The 26,395-nt window shown below is 36.9% G+C and overlaps 1 protein-coding gene across 7 annotated transcripts in view; it reads left to right on the top strand.

Moving 5' to 3' along the window:
- LOC136843752 (probable G-protein coupled receptor CG31760) overlaps window positions 1–26,395 on the top strand; it is a 1,299,116-nt gene that overhangs the window by 869,122 nt on the left and 403,599 nt on the right. For all 7 annotated transcript variants that reach the window (XM_067112411.1, XM_067112413.1, XM_067112416.1 and 4 more), the window contains one exon: window positions 25,074–25,177. In XM_067112411.1, coding sequence (XP_066968512.1) covers window positions 25,074–25,177 — 104 coding nt within the window. The remainder of the gene's footprint in view (window positions 1–25,073; window positions 25,178–26,395) is intronic.

Genomic DNA, 26,395 nt, shown 5'->3' with positions numbered 1-26,395 from the left:
ATAAAAGCGTATTTTTAAAAAAATTTAGATTTTTTTTACATGCTTTTATTTAATATGACTTTGCGTCTGTCTGTCTGTATGCCTGACTCTTTGGGTCAAATCTTGTAACTTAATTTCGACTGTTCCCTTCGTCTGATGTACTTGAAATTTTGCATGGTTACTCAGTCCCAGTGACAATACGACCTTACATGATCAGGAGGTCAGCAGTGACCTCTAGTGACCCACCTCTCCTAGTATCTCAGGATTTATATGAAAATCTTCGGATTTTCCATACCTTCTTTAACTCGGTAGAATAAGTTAATAACTCTACGGATTTTTCAAACTTTCTTTGGCTGGACAGTCTATTGCGTTCCATTTTTTTTAGTTATAATCATAAATCGGTTACAATTTCCGTCAAATTAAAAGTATGAAATAAAAAGAAATATGAAAAATTATTTTAAAACATGCTTTTATTAAAATGCAATAAAAAGTACAAAATTATTTTTTGAGACACGCCAGAATTTTCTTGCAATTAATCACGTGCGCAAAACTAAAAGTGTGGGCATCAAACATGCAAGGAAATGCTACAAGAAATAAAAACATATATATCTTTTCTTGTAGCATGTGTGTATATCTCAAAAAATTATTTTGCACTTTTTAGTGAATTTAACAAAAATTGTTTTTTACAAACAGATTTTTATATTTTTTTATTACATACTTTTATTTGACTTGACTTCTGCATCTGTCTCTCTGTCTGTCTGCTTGGGTCAAATCTTGTAACTCAATTTTCAACCTGTTCCTTTCATCCGATGGATTTGAAATTTTGCATGGTTACTCAATCCTGGTGACAGTACAACCTTACATGACCAGTAGGTCAGCAGTGACCACTAGTAACCCTACAGTGACCTCTCCCAGTGTCTCAGGATTTGTGTGAAACTCTTAGGATTTTTCATACCTTCTTTGACTCAGTAGTATAAGTTAATAACTCTATGGATTTTTCAAACCTTCTTTGGCTCGACTGGATATCACATTCAATTTTTTTATGATTTTATTTAACTTGACTTCTACGTCTGTCTGTCTGTCTGTGTCTGTTTGGGTCATAACTTATAACTCAGTTTTTTACCTGTTCCCTCCGTCCGATGGGTTTGAAATTTTGCACGGTTAGTCAATCCCGGTGACAATACAACCTTACATGATCAGTAGGCAGCAGTGACCTTAAGTGACCCTACAGTGACCTCTCCCAGTATCCCAGGATTAGTATGAAACTCTTCAGATTTTTCATACCTTCTTTAACTCGGTAGAATAAGTTAATAATTCTACGGATTTTTCAAAAATTCTTTGGCTCGACAGGGTATTATTTTCAATTTTTGTAGTTACAATCATAAATCGGTTACAATTTCTGTCAAAGCTAAAAAGCATATAAAAAAGAATTTAAACACGCTTTTATTAAAATTCACTGAAAATTGCAAAATAATTTGTTGAGACGCAACAGGCTTTTCTTACAGTTAATCATGTTTACAAAAATAAAAGCGTGGGCACCAAACATGGAAGGAAATGTTACAAGAAAAGAAATTTATTTTTTTATTTCTTGTAGCATTTCCTTCCATGTTTGGCACCCACTCTTTTATTTTTGTAGACATGATTAATTGTAAGAAAATCCTGGTATGTCTCAAAAAAATTATTTTGTACTTTTTAGTGCATTTGAATATATATATATATATATATATATATATATATATAAACGTGTTTTAAAACCATTTTTTATTTGCTATTTTTACTTTTTATTAAATTTAGCTATGAATCGGTTACGATTTCGGTCCAAATTAAAAAAAAAAAAAAAAAATTTTTTTAAACATACTTTTATTAAAATGCACTAAAAAGTATACAAAATAATTTTTTTGAGACACCAGGATTTTCTTACAGTTTATCATACCTACAAAAATAAAAGCGTGGACTGCAGACATGGAAGGAAATGCTACAAGAAAAGGATGTTGACCTTTAATTTTAGTTCAGGGCTAAAATAAAAAAAAAATCTTCATTTACATTGTCGCCAATATAAATGAATGATTCCTTCAGATTTCCTTACTGTAGCATGTGTGTGTACTCTATCATTGATTGGTGAATACTTTATATAAATACAACGAAAATCTAATTAATTTTTAGTTCATTATTATTATTGTTATTATGATTATTATTATTTAGAAGATAAACCCCCTATTCCAGAGTCCATTGACTTTAAATCCAAGCTTCCAAAGAATATGGTGCTCATACTAATACTGAGATAAAAACCTTATTCTTATCCTTGATTCCAGAAATAATTATACCCGCCTGTCTTCTGGTTTCCAACTTGTGACTAAGGAATAGCAAGGTGCATCGCTCATTAGGGTTATGTTCCATATAAATATCAAAATCAAGTCATGCTGCGTGAAGTCGCGTAAAAGTTAGTTTCGTATTCGATATTAAAATCGAAACTGGCATAACCGTGTGTATTCCATTTAATATTCTAGAAAAGAATGTTTATGTTTATTGACATCCAAGAATGGAACTGTCCTGAACAGTTTCCATACGCTTATAATTGGCATCTGTTGGTGTTGGTAGTGGTTACTGAGGGTGGGGGGGATGTCGTTTGCTCTGTGTTGTTGGTAAATGGCACCATTGTTTGTGATGGCCACCTGTGTGTTACTTGTCGCTATAGATTAACAATGGACTCGCCATATGTGTGTTCCATCGTTTGCCTTCCATTCGACACCCGCAACGAGCCACTGCAGTTGTCAATTCATGTCTTTCTGGTAAGCCTCTAAGGTATTTCAGTTATCAATTTCTGTCAGATTATTAATAGCTTGCAATGCGTAACAATACCTAGAGGTGTATTGTTTTGCCTGCCGATGCTACATTAAGGTTTAGCGAAATTCATGCCAGACAAATAAATGAATGTTTCTTCTTTTTCTCCTGTAAGTGTTTTGGTATATTTGTACTGGTATCTTCATTGTTGCTAATTTGATTCTTATCCTTCGATCTATGAATACTACAACTCTAAAGTATGATTCCATTCCGGATGTTAGTGTCGTCAGTGTGTCGTTTCAGTGGGAATAGAATTGAGAGAGTGAATATTATCAGTCGCTGTTACTACAGTTTGTTGCTGTGAAAATTCACTTCCTTGCTCGTCTGGTCGTAGCAGAAACTATTCTGAAGAGATTTGTCATTATGCTTGATTTGAAAGCATCCTTGATTTTTCGATAAAATTTATTTTTCTCTTGCAGATACCCCGTTGTGGGGTAGTGCCGTCAGGGCACCTGGCGTGGTGCACTGTAGGCATTACTTAAAGGTCTTTGCAGCGTCCCTTCGTCCCCTAGCTGCAACCTCTTTCATTCCTTTTAGTGTACCTGCGTTCATATTCTCTTTCTTCCATCTGACTTTCCTCCCTCTCTAACAATTGGTCATGTGCAGCTGCGAGTTTTTCCTCCTGCTACATCTTTCAAGCCTTATTACTGTCAGTTTCCCTGTCAGAGCTGAAAGACCTCATAGGTCTCAACACTTCTCCTTAGGCTTGGAAATTCCATATTCTATTCTATTCTATTCTATTCTTGTGTAGACAGGTTGCAATGCATTCAGTGGACAATGGGTGTCGTTATTAATGCAAGTAACTCATGTTTTCCTTTGATGTTTCATAGTGTTGAAATAAATGTAACTCCCTTAATTCTCGTTGCAACACAGTTTTCTTGTTCTTTCCACTTCAATGAGAATGTTACTTTTCATTTCAAGGCTTATAGAGGAATGATATATATATATATATATATATATATATATATATATATATATATATATATATATATATATATATGTGTGTGTGTGTGTGTGTGTGTGTGTGTGTGTATGTATGTATGTATATGTATATATACACATCCTCAGGAACAAGGGAAACGAAGACCTCCATTCTTACAAATTTATTGCCGACGTTTCATGACACATGTCACATTTTCAAGCCTAAAAAAGAAAATAATTTGCACTTCAGATAGAATCACGGTATTAAAAGAATTTTTAAAGGATTAAAATATTTAAAATTCACAAAAAATGGCAATGCAGCTTTAAGATTAAGTACATAAATAAACATAAAAAAAGGATCACAAAAGATATAGGTCAAGGGAACTAAGACACAGACTCACCAAGTGAAATGAAAGAATAATACTGACAGAATACAGAAAATAAGCATAAAGGAAAAGCTAATCAACAAATAACTGAGTAGACGACAATTGAGTATTTAACGAGGGAACAGTTCTCGTTATGATAATAGACTCTAGGGTAGTTAGATCGTGATGGTTGGAGACCCGCCCCACTATCGTAAAATCTTCATCTCTGAAGTTTGTTTTGCACCGTACAGCATGGTTTCTGATGTTAGAGGCCTCTGGATTTGATATCTTGCATCCTGTACGGTAGCTTAAACCTCTATGACAGTCAGTTCGTACCCTCAACAGCCTCCTTGTGCATCCCACGTATATTCCGCGATTACATCGCGGACAAGTGTATTTATATACAATATTGGATGCGAGGAGGGGGCTGAGACGATCCTTGACTGTAAAAAATGAACCAATGGTTAGAGGGTTCTTCGGTATTAATTGAAAATGTGACATGTGTCATGAAATGTCGGCAATAAATTTGTAAGAATGGAGGTCTTCGTTTCCATTGTTCCTTGAGGATGTGTATATTTTGGCTGTGGCTTCTCCTTCTGTATATATATATATATATATATATATATATATATATATATATATATATATATATATATATATATATATATATATATATATATATATATATATATATATATATATATATATATATATATATATATATATATATATATATATATATATATATACAATGACAACCATGAAAGGTGAAAATTAAAGACCAGGTACCAAGCACTTTCGTGTATTGCATACACTTCTTTGTACCCCGAAGTGGTGTACGCAATACATATAAAGCGCTTGGTACCTGGTCTTTAATTTTCACCTTTCTTGTGGTTGTCTATGTATATATTTGTCACGTGCAGTTTGGTGACTTGTTGCTGATATATATATATATATATATATATATATATATATATATATATATATATATATATATATATATATATATATATATATATATATATATATATATATATATATATGCTTATGTGGGTCCTTCAGCTGACGAGTTTTTTATTAATTACTGTAATTTATGTAGCCCTGTTCTACCTACAGTAAGGCCCACATAATCCTGTCAATTAAAGCTAAAAGTTACCCCCAAAAGACAGACAATTACTTAATTAGATTAGGTCACCAGTCAGAACTATGTTACTGTATAATTTGACTATTTCTGGAACAAATGAATTAAATAACCCATTTATTACCCACCTAGTCCCAACAAAAAGAAAGCATGCACTGTTATGGTGAGGGCATTTACATGAGCTAATTAGTCAGTTTCAGATGCAGTAATATTTCCCCTACTTTTGGTTATAACGCAATGGATGATCGTAAGCAATCTTAGTATCTCTATCGTAAGAAGATTTTAGTATTTTCAAGGCTATTCCTCTTCCAAACAATGGTATGATCAAGTTCCAAGGCTTGCCTAAATTTTGCTTATGCTTGGCCTCTCCCTAATTCCTACTTACTGCAAGGGGGATATCTTATGCAATCTCAATAGGCAATAATACTTATTCATATACTAGACTTCATACAGGAATTATGGTTCCACCAGGATTCCCTAGTCAGTGGCAGAGGAAGGGGGAAAAAAATTGAAATAGAAATACAGGGGAAGAAATACCAGCAGATCTATGAAATCTTGTCAGTTCCAGACTTACCTTCACGTAGACTGCTTGCGCAATGCAACGGACGCCCAGGAGTTGGAACAACACGATACGTCTATTCACTTAGTAAATAAAAGACGGGAGAAGGGACAAAAGACAGAATTATCAGGAGCACTGACGCGTGTGTGCTCTTTAAGACGGTTGTGCTCTCTCTCTGACCCTAGGTCAGAAGCAGGGTCTCGGTGTTTTCGTGAACAGTGTTCCTTCAATAGCCTCCGGCAGTCTGAAAATTGAGAGAAACATCGTCGACACATAGCACAGAGGGAACTGAGGGCTTAAGGACACCCTCACTAGAGGTGACCTGGTGAAAACCTTCCTGTTGGATAGGTCTCTAATACTAACTTATAAGCCGTTAGGAACTGTTAATTTTGAAAACACAACTAGCTCCCTTCTCTCTGCTTTTCCCAGAATGTTCCTCTGGTCTTTATTAGGAGTATACTAATACAAAATAATGCAGGGAGGTCGAACAGCAGAATATTTATAAACATTCCCCCCCTTTAAGAAGGCCTTCACTCCCTTCTGGGCATGAAGGTCTGTACTAAGCAAGCTGTTTGCCCCAATTACTTTATTCTTCTCCCCTGAGCAGATTTGTCCCATGCAATCTACCTAGGTACCGATGTACCTAACTCTAGAAATGATATGAAATTTAATCACTTATTTCTACGGACTCCTAACTCTACTTAAAGGTGCTTACGATTATTACTGCTACCTCTTATGATCGTGATGTTTAGACCTAACCAAATGGTACATTCTATGGTATCTCCTATCCTAACCTATCAGAACATGGCCGTAGCACCAACATAAGGACCGTGAACTAGCTAAGTTACAAGGGTTTGCACTACAATTGGTAATTCCTGTTCGGTACATGAGGTTTACCTCATATGATAAATGCTTGCCTCACTGAGTCTTAGGCTATGCATGTCATGAGCTTAGTGGCTCTCTTCACAATAGTTTAGAATGGCAGATTTCAATTACAATGTACTTATATGGTTACAGCTGCTCGATGGAAGGTGTAAGTGACAAGAGTACTACTATGATGTACTCAGTCTGGTCTAGGCTACAGTATGATAGAGATCATACTGGCTACCTCCTCTGGGCAAGGAGCCAGGATCACTCTTAACATGGAAAGGCACTGTGCCGAGAGGGCACTAGTGCCAGGATGAGCTCATGGCTCTGCAACTACTGGCCCCTTCTTTTTCTTCTTCTTCAGGTTCCTGCCAGACCTAGCAGGTAATGAGGGCACCAACTCTGGGGAAAGGCCATAAGGGCTAGCGGGCGTGAAGTCAGGGGTAACTTCAGAAGCTACAGGAGGGCTCCCTTACTCCAGCTGCTGCGACAGCCGGAGCAAGAGCGATCTCGACATCTGTGTCTGAGGAGGCCAGTTCCTTGTCTCCCAGAGAAGGTGTAAAAGTTTGATCCACCAGGGGTTCATCCTCTGGGGATGGGTTTGATGAGGAAGAAGTGTCTGGTGCCGGAGGATCACCAGTTGCCATAATTAGTGCCGTGAGGGATCCTGGAACTTCCAGAGGAGGGTCTGCCTCATGATCTGGACCAGGCACAGGGTCCTCCTTGATTGGTGGCTCAACGTCCAACCGGACGGAGCGTGGCACTGCTCAGCTCTTGCAAGTAGCACTGGCAGCGATTGAGGGTCAGGCATGCCTGATAAGGGGTCCGGAGGTGCAATACCTCGTGAATGGCTTGAATTGGGCTGAGAAAGAGATTCCTGCCCCAGCTGGAGATGAGAGCCTCTTGGAGAGTCTTGCTCGGGAGCTTCGGCTAGGCATTGCCTATTTGGGCAACCCCCGCAATTAGTGGAGTGGCCTGTCCGCTTGCACATCCTACAGCGGTACTGCTCCTCCTGAATGTCTCTTCGGAGAGAGGGAGGACCTCTTTGTTGGCCATCCTTTCGTGGATGGAGAGGACTAGGCTGAGAACGGTTTGGTGTATGCCCCTTCCGCTGACCACTTCAGTGGGTGGAAGGTGGTTTTTCTTCTTGGGGTGCTCCTACAGTCTGACCCTCTGTGGAGGAGGTAGCATGGCTGCGAAGTGGCGTTGGGGAAGGGCTTCCACAGAGGAGGTCTCGACCCAACAGGAAATCCACTCCAGGCCGAATTCCACCCACCATGCCAAGGCGTTGGGGTAGCGTGCCCCAAGGCATCGTGACCTGGTGCTTGACTGTGGGAACGGTTGTGGTGTGGCCCTCTATCCACTTCATCTCCGACCGGGTTTGCACATCAACCGTGGCACTGGCTGGCACTTGGGCCCCGGAGATCAGGCTAACATTCGCCACAGTGCCTACCGTGACCGGAAGGGTCACGGGCAGGCTAGAGCCCTTAAGGGGGGGGGGGGGGAGCTGCCGAGATGAACTGGGTCTCCAGTCTTTTGGGGTACAGTATCTTCTGTGGCCCGGGTGCGGAGAATGAGATGTTAATTAGGTTGACGAACTTGGTGGTGGGGACATGATGTGGACAGGCCGGATGTCCAGCACTGTAGTGGCTGGCAGCACCACAGGATTGGCATGAGCCCTTTGTAGGGGCTTGGTGACCTGCGGTGACGGTTGGTGGAGAAGGTTGAGTGAATGTAGAGGGAGAGGAGTTCTGGCCGTTTGTAGGAGGCTGCTTATTAGTGCCTAGCTTGTAGCAGCACTCAGCTTCAGTGTGCCCCACCTTCTTACAGTGGGTGCATGTAAGCTTGCTAGGCAGTCCATTCTTCGCGCGAGTTGAGCCTGAGAGGTACCCGGGTGGCACTATGTGCAGCTGAGATGTGCTGTGGGACTGGTTGAAGGTTTCAAGGGTGGTGGGTTGTTTATCATTTAGGTATACAGCAAGGAGGCCAGGCATGCATTGGTAACAATCCTCCAGCTTGGTCTGATTGAAGAGGTCCTCAAACGTAGTGCAAGACAAGGAGTCGAACCAGTGGGTACCAGACTGGGTCTTGTGACAGGCCCATTCAGTCTAGGACCAGCTGACTTCCTTGGCAAGACCTCGGAACTGCTGTCTCCATTTCTCCAGGGTTATTTCTTAGGCCTTCGTGATGACTCTACACACTTCGACCATGTCGCATCTCTGACTCTTCTCCAGTGAGTGAAGGCTGCCTTAGCTTTTCGTTCCATGTGCTTGGTAAGCACTAAGGCCCTCTCTGTCTGGATGGTACTATAGTTATCAAAGAGTGCCTCTATTTCCTCCAACCATGCTTCTGGCTCGTCTTCAGTCCACTAGGGGACAAGGGAATTAATACTCAAGATCAGAGCATTTGGTGCAGCAGGTGTGGGGTTGGAGGCTTGTTGTATAGCCATAGCTTCGGCATTTTCTCTTTTAGCCTTTTCCAGCTCGAGCTCCTTTTCTTTGAGAGCTAGCTCACTCTCCTTGAGAGCTTGCTCACTTTCCTTGAGTGCTAGTTCATGCTGTCTTCTCCGTTCTTCTCCTTCATCTTCCAGCCTCCTCTGCTCGGCTTCATAAGTGCTCTGTTTGGCTTCATAATTCTGCCGTTCCAGTCTTTCTTCCTTCTCTTGCTTGACCAAGTCATCCCTCTGTTCCTTAACCCACTTGATGAGGTCCAGTCCCCTTGAGACCTGCTGCCATCCCCAGCCCCATGAAGGCTTTATGATTATCTGTTGCCATATTTCTGGTGGGTAAGGGCGTCTATCCGGGTTGACTGGATGTACTTGGACAGCAAGGGAGTGTCTCTCAGATTTAGGGTGACACTTCAGGGGTGTGGCACCTTTTCAATAAGGTGGCACTGTGGCTGAGTGTGCTGTGTAAAGGTCACACTGGTGGCACTCAATATCTTTATGTACAGGTGTAACTTAGTCACAAAAGGACTTTTCTTCTGTGTTCCTTTTTCTGTTTTTTGTGGCACTATGGTGCTAGTGTGTTCCTAGGAACCTGTGACTTGAGTCCAACTAGTTTGTGTTTAAGGGGAAAAATGCACTCTACCCAAGCATAGTGTAACTAATAAGTAGAAGAGAAAGGGAAGGTAAAAGAAAGAGATAGGTAAGCAATTCAGTTTGTGACAGTGCCTCAGATTAGTGGCACTGTGGAAAAGGAAAATTAAATTGTGGTTGCTGTTTTGGGGCCCCCATGAGTGACTAATTCCTAGTACCCGCTGTGCTACTTACTTTTCATGCAGAGGGAGGAAGGCTACGTGTTACGCTGAGGTCTGGATAAAAGTCCTCACTCGTGACCGACAGTTTCTAACTGTAATTAATCTTAACTTGTCATCATCTATTTGTGGGACAGAGGTGTTTCTGTTTATTTGTTTTATCTTAATGAATTATTCCTATGTCTGCCTGTTCTTTCGAGGAAGGCGGTGCACATACACTTCAGATTTAGGTTGAATGCATACTTGAAGAGAGAGAGAGAGAGAGAGAGAGAGAGAGAGAGAGAGAGAGAGAGAGAGAGAGAAATATTCAGCCAGCAAAGTTCATGCTGCCTGAGAAAAATCGTTAAAATTATTGTAACTGCACACTGGTAGGTTTCTTATTTAGAGGTACATCTTCTTGGGCTGTTTTAGGGGATTGTCATAGCAATCTTAACTTTCCCTGTGGCCCCTGACTTGTAAGTCTTACACTGAGAAGTATGATTAAAAATGATAAGTTTCTTTCTTTTTATATAATTTCCTACGGCAGTGTATTTTGTATAGGAACTTTCTTGTTGTACAATTCCTAAATAAGTATTGTCATTCCCTGACTAAATTACTTCTTGCTTTGATCTGTTGTATGGAATCCTATACCTGTTTCCCTATCGAAGTCTATTTCTTTCTAAGAGTTTGCGAGTATGATTACTATGCAAGGCAAAGTAGTTCCCAAAGTGGAGCAAATGAGGCAGAGGCTATGGTGACTGTGTCACCCCCACAAACCAATCACACAAACAACAACAAGGGTTTTAAGATGGCATACGGGAGAGCAGTCAGCCCATTTCCAAAATGTCGGACGAGTCCCATTATAACACGGCAAAATTTCAAACTCACAGCTAAAAGCAGGCTGGCGGAGTGATACACGACCTCTGAGCCTCAGGGTTTATTTACAATGAAAAACACAAAGCACTCGAATTCCTCTGAAAAAATGAACAAAGCAAATGTAGGAACACAGGTTTTAACTAAATACGAGTACACCAACAATGTAAAGGATTTTATATTATGGAGATGGAAGATGAAATTACTAGGATCTATGCTTTATTTTTTTCTCGTGCTGCTTAAACGCTCCAAGAATCTGCCATGCCTATTAAGAGGCCATTCAAGACACAAAAGGAATGGATCTGTCACGTCCTGACAGCCGGAATTTACATTAATTGGAAATGCAAATAATGAAATTTACCCAGTTATCGTTGCTTTGTGACATTAATGGTAAGGAAATTTGATATGATTTTCACAATATGGAAACTTATTAATTTCATCACACTCAATCAGTGGCCTCTGTGGTGATGAACGGTTACTGGTTTGGAAATTCTATGGACTTCGTAAATTTGTCCATCCTACCTATGAGAGAAACGTTAGGCACACGTTCTCTCAGTACTTTCATGCAATAGCTAACTCGTTCAAAGATCAATATCATGCATTAATCCTTGGCTGGGGAATAGCAAAATATTAAATCCTGACTCGGTAACTTACTTACATGACATTCCGTGGAACGCAGAACCCGGTATCTGAACGCAGCAAAAGTGTTTCTTTTAAAATTTTGTAAATTGTAAATTATAGCTGCTCTCAATACACACTTCCCTACCAACACTAATTTCTTAATTATAAAAATGGTATTCTTATTGCTATTATGCCTTGGCCTGTCTCCTTGTTTGGAAGAATTAACAGGAAATTGATATGATTTGACTTTTGTAATTAATTTGATCCCACATTCTTTTCTCTGTGAATTAAATAGAGATCCTGGCAAGGTTGCCACTCTTACGTGGGTCCTTCGGCTGATGAGTTTTTAATTAATTACTGTCATTTATGTAGCCCGTTCTACCTAAGACCCACGTAATCCTGTCAATTAAAGCTAAAAGTTACCCCAAAAGACAGACAATTACTTAGTTAAATTAGGTTGCCAGTCGGAACTATGTTATTGAATCATTTGACTATTTCTGGAACAAATGAATTAAATAACCCATTTATTACCCACCTAGTTCCAACAAAAAGAAAGCGTGCGCTGTTACGGTGAGGGCATTTATATGAGCTAATTAGTCGGTTTTGGTTATAATGCAACAGATGATTGTAAGCAATCTTAGTACCTCTATTGTAAGAAGATTTTAGTATTTTCAAGGCTATTCCTTTTCCAAACAATGATATGATGAGGTTCCAAGGCTTGCTTAATTTTGCTTATGCTTGACCTCTCCCTAATTCCTACTTACTGCAAGGGGGATATCTTATGCAATCTCAATAGGCAATAATACTTATTCATATACTAGACTTCATACAGGAATTATGGTTCCACCAGGATTCTCTAGTCAGTGGCAGAGGAAGGGGGAAAAATTGAAATAGAAATACAGGGGAAGAAATATCAGCAGATCGACGAAATATTGTCAGTTCCAGACTTACCTTCACATAGGCTGCTTGTGCAATGCAACGGATGACCAGGAGTTGGAACAACACGATACGTCTATTCACTTAGTAAATAAAGGACGGGAGAAGGGACAAAGGACAGAATTATCAGGAGCACTGACGTGTGCTCTCTAAGATGGTTGTGCTCTCTCTCTGACCCTAGGTCAAAAGCAGGGTCTCAGTGTTTTCGTGAACAGCGTTCCTTCAATTGCCTCCGGGAGTCTGAAAATTGACAGAAACATCGTCAACACATAGTACACTAGAGGTGGCCTGGTGAAAACCTTCCTGTTGGATAGGTCTCTAATACTAACTTATAAGCTGTTAGGAATTGTTAATTTTGAAAACACAACTAGCTCCCTTCTCTCTGCTTTTCCCAGAACGTTCTTCTGGTCTTTGTTAGGAATATACTAATACAAAATAATGCAGGGAGGTCGAACAGCAGAATATTCATAAAAAAATTATATATATATATATATATATATATATATATATATATATATATATATATATATATATATATATATATATATATATATATATATAAATATATATATCAGACTGGAGAAAGCTGCATGGTTATTAAATGGACATTTACTGTTGGCATGCTAGTTATACTTGGCAAACACGTTGTTAAATTAAGAATGTTGTCTACTGCAAAGTATGTTAGCACCCAAGAGGCGAATTCAGTGAAGATTGGAGTACTTGTAAAATTTCATAGAAATTTGAGCCGTTTTATGATAAATGAAGATTACAAATACTGAATTTGTCATTTGATAACTGTAGTGGCAGAGCGCAGGCAGGAGATTCACCCATACTAAATAGATCATGTTCTCATAATAACTGAATAAGTTGGGTTAAACGTTGACTCCTTTGATTAGAATCGGTTTTAGTCAAGCCATTGGCTTTTAGTGAAACATGGAAATTATGCAAGAGCTCAAGAGTTTTGCATAAGGGTATTTTTCATAGAATGAAATGTCGGACATTTGTTAAGACTGGAAATATAGTTATGAAAAGGTTGAGTAAATTTGAGCCGTTTTATGATAAATGAATGATATGCAAATACATTAATTTGTCATTTGATAACTGTAGTGGCAGAGCGCAGGCAGGAGATTCACCCATACCAAGATAGATCATGTTATATATATATAACTGATATAAGTTGGGTTAAACGTTGATATATATATGATTAGAATATTTTATATAATATATTATATTTAGTGATATATGGAAATTATGCAAGAGCTCAAGAGTTTTATATATATATATATTTTTATATATATAGAATGAAATGTCGGACATTTGTTAAGACTGGAAATAGTTATATATAAATAGGTTGAGTAAATATAATAGTAATATTCATACATTTCGTAATGATATGCATACGTTAACGTTATATATATATTCACGTGCTCACGTGCATATAAATATATATACATACATATATATATACATATACACACATGTATATATATATATATATATATATATATATATATATATATATATATATATATATATATATATATATATATATATATATATATATATATATATATATATATATATATATATATATATATATATATATATATTGTATATAGCGCCAAAATATATAAACTATATCCTTATATATGGGTTGGTTTACCTTTATCGGGGGTAATATCAGAGAAATATATAGTTTTAAATATACAGGAAAGAAAATTTTTATATATTTATATGTATATATATTATATATAATATTTATATATATATAATATATACATTATATATATATATCCCAAATATATACGGCGGCCTTTTCATCATATATATATATGAAGAAATATATATATTTATATCCCACACGTGTTTGTCGGCAGAAGACGTCGTCATCCCTGTACAAATGTGGTAATGTACCCAAAACGAGTTGCTATACGATTATAGCCCTTTTGCATTTATAATCTCTGGGCCTATAACTTTATATATTATGGTTCAAGCCAGGCCCACGTGTTCACAGCTTATTTCCTCTATATATAATAGTCTTTATAGTGCACCCCAGGTAATTCAATCCCCAAATTCCAGCATTATAACGTGGGTCCAAATATCGTTTCAGAAATATATTATCCTTGGTATGGCATATATATAGTAATTTACCGTATTTTCAGTTAATTTTCCTTTTGACCTTGTGTGCTATCAAATATAACTATTTTTATATCCACGTGTTTATACTTATATGTGAGTGTGTGTGTACTTCTTTTTTTTTGTTTGTGTTTTATATGTCCTGTGTCTTACAAGGTTTGTAAAGTGTGAGTAAGATGTGTGTGTATATATATATATATATATATATAGAGAGAGAGAGAGAGAGAGAGAGAGAGATATAGAGAGAGAGTTGTGTGTGTGTGTGTGTGTGTGTGTGTGTGTGTGAGAGAACATAAGAATACAAATGCGTTTGTTCTAGGATTGTTTTTCTAACACTGAGTATGCAGGAGAAAGTTATGATAATGACTTTATAAGTTCCAGGAATGGAATAGAATGGAAATGAAATATACAAACATAACACTTTTTGATGAGTTTTAATAGAATGGAAATGTGAACATTTTTGAAGTTTTTGGCTGGTGTGGAGAATATGAAAGTGTGGTTATGCAAGGGGATTTAAATGCACATGTTTGGGACGGGAAGAATTCCAGAATGCTGAATGTCACAAGTATTGAAGGGGTTAGTATAAGTTTGAGAATTCACGTGGAGGTGACTGTGAAGAATGCATGGAGGATAATTTAGAGGTGGAGTAAAAAGATACTTAGTGTTGATGGGATTTCAAGGGAGATGCTGTGGCACTGTCGTAAGAGTGCGATTGAGTTACTAACATGGATGGGTATGTAAGGCATGTCTGAATGAGGGAAAAGCTCCAAAGTATTGGGTCACAGGAATAAATGTTCACTTGTATGAAGGTAAAGGTGATAGAGTAGAATGTAAGAACTACAGGGCATATCGTTACTTATATGTTATGGAAGGTGTGTGGTAGGGTCTTAATTTTACAAGCAAGCCAGTTGACGGAATGGATGATTTGGAAAGAATACTCTGTGTTCGGTCAAGAGGGGCGTGTGCGGATCACTCATTTATGATGAAGTTATAATGTGAGAAATTTTTAAATGAAAAAGACGTACGTGGCATACATAGATTAAAGAAGGCTTGTGATAGATAGTTCAGCCCGCCATGAGAGAAACTATAATCTAGAGAGTCCCAGAATTTAATTCAGTGTTACTGTGAAATTTTAACAAAGCATATCCAATTGTAATCATTATTGTTTCATAGAAAGGACTGAGCTTTAGAAGGAACACGCCCTAATTGGTCCTTCAGCCATTTGGGACATCTTCCTAGGCATGAAAAGGTACATTTAGGGCATCTTTGTAGGCATGATGAGGAAACGTTACAAATCTTCCTAATTTTTGTGCCAGATAGTTGAGAGTATTCCGTAAATATCTGGATTTTTATAGATCAACTTTTATACTGACGCACAGGAATATGCTAAGATGAAAAACCTGCCCTTGCCAACTCAAAATCTACCATACAAGTTTGACAGTGTGGGCAGACTCAGTATTTTTTTATTAATTTTTTTTTAAGACTTCATAGTTCTCTTAACTGTGTGGCATTTTGTGTTTGTGGATATCAGAATAAAAAAACACACACACACACACACACACACACACACACACACACATATATATATATATATATATACATATATATATATATATATATATATATATGTATATATATATATATATATATATATATATATATATATATCACTGTATGTAGAATGTAATGCTATAATCAGAAAGTTTGACAAGGTGCTCAGTTCTTACAATTCACATTGGAAGCAGTATCGTATCCAAACAAGTCATAATAGTTTCTTGTGGATTTTAGCATAGGCTGTACCAGGAAACTGAAAAAAGGTTGGCACTATTTGGGGGAAGATTCTTTAAAAGGTAATTATTTTGAAATAAGCCATTCATCGTACAGCAAAACCGGCGACCTACATTCGTACGTGAGTCATTGGGTAATTTGAGCATGCTGGTTATATTCTTATAATAGTTTTTAGAGTTACGTTTGGATGATTAAATTCCAAAATTATGCAGAACCCTGTCAACTCAGGCAGGATACCTTCAAAAATGGTAGTAATGTGTGAACGAGTTCTGGAAAAATGGAATGGATAGAGGCTGCTCAGACCTGGAGTGCAGCTCCCAGTTGAAATATTTGGATAGATTTTCCATGCTTAATTAAATGATGAAGTTCAGTTTCTCTCCTTTATCAAAGGTTATCAAGTAATAATTACATAATATGTAGTAATTAGGAGTTCTTTTCGAGAAATTTGTGACTTTAGAATCTTGCAATTAATTGACAATAATGAATGATTTTCTGGCATCTCATTAGGATAAATGGAAGATAATGATGGATAATTGTTTTTATTCCTTACGAAATTTTATTATTTTCAAAGTTATTATGTAGTCTTTCGTTTGAATATTCTTTTATAGAATCTCGCTACATTATAAGGACCCCTTGCCTTGTAATATTGATAATATTGATGTTTAACTCATTATAATGAATCTCTCTCTCTCTCTCTCTCTCTCTCTCTCTCTCTCTCTCTGCTGCTGCTGGTGGACTTCTCTGGATTCACGCTGTTTAACTTCGTGAATGAGGCTTCGAGAAATCAAAACTTATAATAGAAAGCTCTCTCTCTCTCTCTCTCTCTCTCTCTCTCTCTCTCTCTCTCTCTCTCTAATACAAACACTATATTTGTATATAAAACATCGTGTAATTTAAAATTATCTTTTAGATTTTGTACTGGATATATCGTTTGTTGTTTTTTGACACGTAATAATATTTTTTTAATTTTACTTCATTGTGATGTTTATAATTTTTTGTCGAGTTATTAATTGTCTGTCATTTTTGGATAGTCAGGAAACGGTGTATTTTAGAAGTGCTGCAGCAAAATATTTTTGTTTATCTTGCTTATGCGCAAAATCATCGTTTTGCATAGATTATACAGCTACCTAGACACAGTGAAATAAGGTGCAGTTAGCCTCATACGCAGTGTTTTTGTGGGAAGTAGAAAGTAATGTAACTGATTTTGAGCATTGCATTGGTGATGAGCTTTGAGGAGCACGGCACAAAAGAAAAACACACATTCTGATAGACTTGGGGTACTAATAAGAGCAAACTGCAATATTTGCAATATAGGTATATAATTTATTTTGCATTGTTTATTGGTAAACACATGAAGCGCGTTGTTGGCATGCAGCGCTTATTCTTTCACAAATAACGTCGAATAAAAACGGTTCCTGTTATGCGAGTTACTCTTGTGACGTCAGTGTGGCTCCTTTAAAGGTCGTCAGATAGAAAGGAAATGAAGCTCAGGAAATATCCCCAGCTTTGTAGGCGATGCATAATTACTTTAACAACAATTGGCACTTACTTTAAGAAATAAAGCATTTAATAATGAAGTTCATATTAAATATACTAAAATTTTTGTGTTCTAGTTTTGTGGTTTAAGCTTCCTCTATTTCTTCTAAGGCCTCTTAAGACTGGATGTTTTTTTTTCTGTAAATTCGTATGTTGAACATTTAACCGCCATTGTCGTGTCACGGTATTTGTCTTTGGACCATATGATAAAATGAAAGAAAGTTAGCTTGATAGCTCAAACTATTAATATCATGAATGCTATACTGTTCAACGTGGCAAAAATAATACTTGCCTTAGCAAGAGCTATTTATACTTGTAAAGCGTTTCGTTGTTGTCCTTTCTCGTTAATTATATGTTAAGATCGACACCAGTAATAGTACGTGTTAATATTGTAATTCTTGATCCATTACTGTGCATGTCTCTTGTACCTGTGTAATCGATTCTTGTATTAGTTACTTTTATAAATGTCACTGCCGTTGTTATATTTATCACATATTATCATTGTGAAACTGAAGGCTAAGCCAAATTTCGTCCATGGATATCTTTTTGAACTGAAAATTGAAAATATGACAGAGAACGGTGTCATTTGTTTCTGTTAGTCTGTATTTGACACACATCGAAGACATAATAAACAGATTTCATTGGGAAATTATGCTTTCCTCGACTTCCTCCATTTGCAGCACATATGTATGATGTTTTTGTCGAATTTATCCACAACGTAAATGTCTTTAAATCTTGAATTGAATGTTCCTAATAGTTAAAACTTTTTTCAGAGGAGCCCGCCAGATTATAAATACACACTTATATTTATGAATGGAGAGCAAACCTAATGTTTGAATTGTGATGATTTATACAAAGCATGTTGATTCAAAGCATTGCTTTCCTTCAATACGGAAATTGGCGGAAATTTGAGTCCGAATTTTCTCAGAATTCGAATTCTTTGGAGGGAATATTGAGGTCCTTCCAGTCGCGTAAAAGCCATTGGAAATCATGAATGCGATCATGACACTTGAATTAGTTTCCTAATGACTTTGAAATTAAAATGGCAGAAGTGTGTGTTTCCCATTTCATTATTAATTTTGTCATTTTAACAAAATGACGTAATTAATATTTTTACAAAATATTCTCCTAGAACTTATAAGAATCCTTTTAAAGGCATTTCCGATTGGACAAATTTTCAGCAGCTTCATATGATTGTTTTATGTCGCAGCTAATACGATGAATGTAGGAATCACGGTTTAAAAGTAAGTTTACTTCTCGATCTTATTTCAGTCAACTACCAGAGCAAACTTCTGTGGATTGTGCTGTGGGTTTTAAGAAGACATTAGTGGCTTATCTTGATCAAACTCTGACACCCAGTACAAGTACAAAGGCAATAAAATACTGAACAGTTATAAAATCAAGGAGGCTAAAGTTTTATATCTGCAATCATGCTTTTTTTTTTATTGGAAATCTTTTGATTTAAATACCCTCTTAATTGTAGACTATGATTTTTTTTCTTCCCCAGTCGACACTGTCTCATTTTCTAGCGTGCAGTCCGTTTGCACTCCCCTGCCTTCTTATGCTTCTTTCACGTCTTGTCTAAACAAATAAATGCAGAAGTAAAAGTTTTAAAGGTACTCGAAGCAAGTTAGAACTGCATTTGTTGCTTGACCGGCCATATAAGAATATATTATGAAGGAATCGAGTTTAGAATTCATCTTTTTTATGATGAGCATTGTTAACTTGTTGATAAAGACTGCATAAGGAAGATTACGAGGTTTTCGCAAGAAGTCTGCCCTAGTGGTTTATCAACTTGTCCAGAATAAAAGGAACCTATTCTTCAACGATTAAGTTTTGAAGTAGATTCTAACAAAATCACTCTCAAAGCTAAATGGAAATTTATTTTTATCACCCTATTAAAGCTCTAGCTACTCTAGCATAATCTGATCAGAGTCCCAAAAGAACATTTTTCTTTACTCTGCTCTCGGCAAGAAGGTTTTTCGAAAAGGAATAGTTTAATTGTCGTATGGAGCATTATCGTGCCGTTGTGTCAGTGTCAACAGCGTTAATGAATTCAACAACTTCTGACGTGCGGGGGCAGAAAGAAGTAATTTTTGCATAAAAAAAAAAATCTCGAAGATATCGGGTAAAAGTAGTTTAGCTGGTTCCAAAGGATACTGCGATGTTGGGTGGTAAAGTTCAGTACTGAGTAAATTCTGCTGATTTTCGTATCGCAATAGTTAGGAATATGAAATATTTAGGTACGTCACCTTCCTTGAAGCCTGACTGCAGAAGGCAATCACTCAGTAAACAAAAGAAAAACCCTCTGGACTCCTTACTATATTTCCGAGTCTAGAGACTGACTTATTAGAGAACATGGCTTTGGTTTTAAGCATCTTTGATATTTCGTCATATTAGCATTAAAGTATTGCGCAGCGTATACTGACCGATCTCAGTTAAGTGAAGTTCAAATGGTTTTGGGAATTCTGGCTAATGAACTATCTCGGTCACTGTGTTGTGCGCACAGAAACTTCGAAGGCTTAGACTCTCAGGCTGTGTACTAACGTGAGAGCTAAGGAAGATGAGGTTACAAAAATAAATATCACAAAAAATTCAAGAATTTTAGGTCTATAAGCCCTGAAACTTCTGTGGCACAGGTGAAAGCGACATTGAAAGATGAAATTCTTGTGGGATAATGGGGCGTTTTTCTTGTTAAATGTTTTGACAAATAAAAGAAAGAGAGGATAAAAAGAGGATAATTTTTAGAGATGACTGACTGGGAATAACTTACATATTCGGTATCGAATGATATACGGTGTAATGGAACTAAAAGAACTAAAATAGATTGTTCGAAGAAATACATTTATCAGATGTATCCACATTCATGCCAAAAGAAGCCTGCTTTGAACGAGAAGTCTTATAACATTCCCTGCTTTGTGAGCTATTCATTGTATTCCTGAGTAAAGTACTGACTGTGGGAAACGAAACTTGCCAATGTTTCTTGAAGCGAGAACGTGAAAGGGATAAATAAAACACCCAGGAGGAAATGGGTACAGAGGTAATCGCGGTATGCGGGCAGTTAGAATCTTCGTGGAGGATTTTGTTAGATGTTAATTTTTTCCGTTTTCTAATGATTCTTTAGGCTGGTGCATCACTTGAAGCAATGCAGTGCATTTCATTGTTTTCCCCTTATTGGACTCATTAATATGATAAAAAGATAAGTCGTCAATTCATCACTATTCAAATTTTTATTTTACTTTTTGTTTGTGAGAGCAAGCTATTATTGATGAAGTGTAATTATTTGTGGTGCCATTTCACTTTATTACGGTAACTAGTATATATCCTTTCAATTGTGCTCTCGAAAGCAAAGACTTAACTCGGATAACCAAGCCTCCTTTGGAATACTGACTGAGGGCCTTAACATTAAAAATAATGCATGCTGCTGTTGCTGTTTTTGAGAGCTATTACTAAACGTTATACATTCCAGTTTTCATTTTACGGTGCCGTCTGTATTGGTGATTAGAACAGAGACTGTGCTCTTAGATTGTCAGTCTTCATGTTTTTTTTTTATTTAATACTTCAGAGGCCATTAGTGTGTGTTGCTTGATTTTCATAACTGCCCAAAATGAATAAAGAAAAGTAGAATGACAATAGTAGTTTAAGACATAGGGAATCAGAAATAAAAGAGGGGTTTAAGACATAGAGAATCAGAATGAAAAGAGGGGTTTAAGACATAGGTAATCAGAATGAAAAAAGGGGTTTAACACATAGGGAATCAGAATGAATAGAGGGGTTTTAGACATAGAGAATCAGAATGAATAGAGGGTTTTTAGACAAAGGGAATCAGAAAGAAAAAGGGGTTTAACACATAGGAAATCAAAATGAAAAGAGGGTTTCAAGACATAGGGAATCAGAATGAAAAGAGGGGTTTACAATCTAAGGAATCAGAATGAAAAGAGGGGTTTACAATCTAAGGAATCAGAACGAAAAAGGGGTTTAAGACATAGGGAATCAGAATGAAAAGAGGGGTTTAAGACAAGGAATCAGAATGAAAAAAGTGGTTTAACACATATTGAATCAGAATGAATAGAGGGTTTTAAGACATAAGGAATCAGAATGAAAAAAGGGGTTTAAGACATAGGGAATCAGAATGAAAAGAGGGTTTTAAGACAGGGAATCGGAATGAAAAAAAGGGGTTTAACACATAAGGAATCAGAATGAATAGAGGGTTTCAAGACATAAGAAATCAAAATGAAAAAAAAGGGTTTTAATACATAGGGAATCAGAATGAAAAGAGGTGTTTAAGACATAAGGAATCAGAATGAAAAAGTGGTTTAAGACATAAGGAATCAGAATGAAAAAGTGGTTTAAGACTTGAGGAATAGGAATGAAAAGAGGGATTTAAGACATGAGGACTCAGAATGAAAAAAAGGGTTTAAGACATAGGGAATCAGAATGAAAAGAGGGGTTTACAACATAAGGAATCAGAATGAAAAAAAGGGGTTTAAGACATAGGGAATCAGAATGAAAAGATGGTTTCAAGACAGGGAATCAGAATGAAAAAATGGGTTTAACACATAGGGAATCAGAATGAATTGAGGGTTTTAAGACATAAGGAATCAGAATGAAAAAGGGTTTTAAGGCATAGGAAATCAGAATGAAAAAAATTTTAAGACCGAGAATCACAACGAAAAAAGGGGTTTAATACATAGGGAATCAGAGTGAATAGAAAGTTTTAAGACATAATGAATCAGAATGAAAAAAGGGGTTTAAGACATAGGGACTCAGAATGAAAAGAGGGTTTTAAGATATGGGGAATCAGAATGAAAAAAGGGGTTTAAGACATAAGGAATCAGAATGAAAAGAGTTTTAAGACAGGAAATCAATGAAAAAAGGGTTTAAGACATAGGGAATCAGAATGAAAAAAGGGGTTTAAGACATAGGAACTCAGAATGAAAAGAGGGTTTTAAGATATGGGGAATGAGAATGAAAAAAGGGGTTTAAGGCATAGGAAATAAGAATGAAAAGAGGCGTTCAAGACAAGGAAATAAGAATGAAAAGAGGGGTTTACAACATAAGGAATCAGAATGAAAAAAGGGTTTAACACATAGGGAATCAGAATGAAAAGAGGGGTTTAAGACATAGGGAATCAGAATGAAAGGAAGGTTTTAAGACATATGGAATCAGAATGAAAAGAGGTTTTAAGACATAGGGAATAAGAATGAAAAGAGGGGTTTAAGACATAGGAAACAAGAATGAAAAGAGGGATTTAAGACATAGGAGATAAGAATGAAAAGAGGGTTTTAAGACATAGGGAATCAGAATGAAAAAAGGGGTTTAAGACATAGGGAATCACATTGAAAAGAGGGTTTTAAGACATAGAGAATCAGAATAAAAAAATGGGTTTAAGACATAGGGAATCACAACGAAAATAGGGTTTTAAGACAGGGAATCAGAATGAAAAAAGGGGTTTAAGACATAGGGAACCACAATGAAAAGAGGGTTTTAAGACAGGGAATCAGATTCCCCGGTCTGCAAATGTTGGGTAAACGGAAACAGAAAGACATTCCCATAATTTGGCAGTAGAGCGAAAGGAACAGCCTCCAAACCATGTAATCTGAAGTTTTCCTTTATCATAGAATTGTGAGAAGAGTTTAGTAGCAGATGTCATGAGGTCTCCTATCAAGCAGTCAAAAGTATAAAGAAAAGAATTCACCCCTCACATTTAGGTTTTGGTTTATGATAAACTGTGAACTTCATTTCATGATTGAAAGGCTAGGGAATGGGACAGAAATGAAGTGAATATTCATTATAATTCTATTATGCGGCTATTAATTTACAGGAACTCACCGTAGAACTTGCAGCGGTTTTTGTGATAATTCTTGTTAATTATTACTACTTTATTTTTGTTTTCACTAGAAAGCGCAAAATTCCCATGTCTCCCTTTGTCTTCTTTGTGATAGGAGCATGCTTATAATACTGCCAGCGTAGATAACGTGAGGAAAAACCAAGCAAACACTTGATCATTGTAAATGCCATACCAAGATCATCTGGTATGAGAAGGGAAAGTTGTAACTTAAAACAGCTGCTATTGGTTCTTGGCCAACTCCTTGTTAATTCATGTAAGCGAATTAAGTAATTTATACTAACGTCCAGGCCAAAGAGCCAGTACAGTACTGATTCAGGTTTAGAGTATTGGGATAATGTGATGGGAGAACTCTTGAGTGTTTGATTATCAAGCAAATGAAAACGAACCACCATTGCCTTACATTATGGCATTAACTACTTGTTATTTGATGATCATTATTAGGTAGAACCACCAGATAGACACCCCACGTTGTAAACAAGAAAACATCAAAATAAGATTACTATATGCCGTGTATAAAGTATTAGTGAGGGAAATACTGGTGAAAAAGCATTTCTGCTGTAAAGTAGACAGAACTGTTAGTAAGAATAGAAATAAGGAATGTGAGATGGGCGAGTTGTGGAAGAGAAACTTTTATGGAACCATGGGACCACGATTTGAAATCAGTAACCAAAATTTAGTAACAACAGAATATGTATGTGATATAAATGGCCTTTTTTATTTTTTCGGGTATCAGCCAATATCTATTTCTTCAACGAGGTCTCAAGAGATTTTTTTTTACTTAACATAATTTTTGTAAAGATATACGAGTACAGTGTACAGACGGTACAGTTTTTTCACCAGTTTATTTGCTCTTCCCAGTATACAGACGATACAGTTTTTTCAGCAGTTTATTTGTTCTTCCCAAGTACAAAATGGAGTGGCTGTCATTATAAAGAAAATGGTCGTGCTTGGCAGGAAATGCTATAGTCAACTGAGTATGAATATGAAACCAGTTCATTAACCAGTTTTTCCACGTATGGCCTCACCACGCTGTTCCCTTCTCTGGATCTCTTCATCCTTCCATGAACTTTCTTGAAAGAGAGACGCTTGAATTTTTTTTAACAACGATAGTTTTGAAATAGACTATCAAAGGAAAATTTGCTGTTTCGAAAAACATATTTTTCTTAGGTTACCTTCCTTATTTCGTCTCGACAGCCTCAAACTGGGAATACTGTGATATCAGTACTTTTATTACGTTGGTGTTCTATGCAGTTACAACCCGCTTTACTGTGTATGATACATTAACACCTAAATGTAATTTTTTATGTGTTTTCTGCAGACTAAAAAAGTAACTACTGATATAAACCATTAAGCAACTTTTGCCTGTTCTAGATATAAACATGCCATGCACTGAATCACTGTAATTTTTTTACTCTTTATTTTCAGACTGGCAAAGGCTCCCCTCAGATTTCCACGCTTTGACACTGCCCGACAGAAGGTTGACCTCCTAGCCCGGATCCTGAAGGATAGCCTCAAATTCAGAGACACACGTGAGTGTTTATTTCGAGTTTCCTCTCATACCATGTGCACATGTGCCTGTGTAAGGTCACATAGTAATTCTTTCGGATGCACACTTCACATGCCCATGTTTTTTTGTACAACGTTCTACAAGAAAATGTTTCCAAGAAAGCCAGGTCGATATGATGCCGCTCTCTCTCTCTCTCTCTCTCTCTCTCTCTCTCTCTCTCTCTCTCTCTCTCTCTCTCTCTCTGTGTGCAAAACTGAAGACAGTTACTACCGTGGTCTGGTTCCCGCCAGTCGCTGGCCTGAATATTTACCGCCTTCTGCGTTTGGGTGTGTTCATGTTTACGTCTCTTGTTTATGTTATGATACTTACCGTCTTTTGTATGTGTTTTTTGCACGTAAACTGGTACTTACTGAATCAGGGGGCACAGAAGTAGTCTTCCGTTTTACCAGCACCCTCTCTCTCTCTCTCTCTCTCTCTCTCTCTCTCTCTCTCTCTCTCTCTCTCTCTCCTGAAAAGTGTGCTGTAAGAACGAGTAAAACTGTGGAGTGCCGAAGCGCAGATGATAAATGACGAAACGACTCGGAAGTTTCCGGATGGCATTCGTTAGCCTTTAAGTATGACGGCGTTAATTTGCCATCGAGTGAGAATCGAGTCCACGCCTCGTTACTTACGCCTGCTGATTCCATCCCGCGGCGTTCAGTCGTGTGTATTCGCGTGTGTAGGTCTTTCTCTTTTACTGCTGATCATCACTTCTTGTTTTTCGGCTCCTATTGGTCGAGTGTCTCGTTAGGTAATTATATCGTAGCGTGGCGAGTACAAGACAATGAAGGTGAGCTTTTTGTGTCTTGAATATTCATAAAGACACACACACACACACATAATATACTGTGTGTGTATGTATGTACACACATATATATATATATATATATATATATATATATATATATATATATATATATATATATATATATATATATATGTATGTATGTATAGGTCGATTGTCTCGTTGGGTAATTATATCGTAACGTGGTGAATACATGACAATGACGGTGAGCTTTTGGTGTCTTGAATATTCGCGCGCGCGCAGACACACACACAAACATAATATACTGTGTGTGTATATATAATATGTGTGTATATATATATATATATATATATATATATATATATATATATATATATATATATATATATTGTTATAAACTGGGGGCTTGGTTGGGGAGAGAATTGGAACAATTTA

Source organism: Macrobrachium rosenbergii, chromosome 12 (assembly GCF_040412425.1).
Source record: "Macrobrachium rosenbergii isolate ZJJX-2024 chromosome 12, ASM4041242v1, whole genome shotgun sequence".
NCBI classification, from domain to species: domain Eukaryota; kingdom Metazoa; phylum Arthropoda; class Malacostraca; order Decapoda; family Palaemonidae; genus Macrobrachium; species Macrobrachium rosenbergii.
This window is presented reverse-complemented; position numbering and strand designations above follow the sequence as displayed.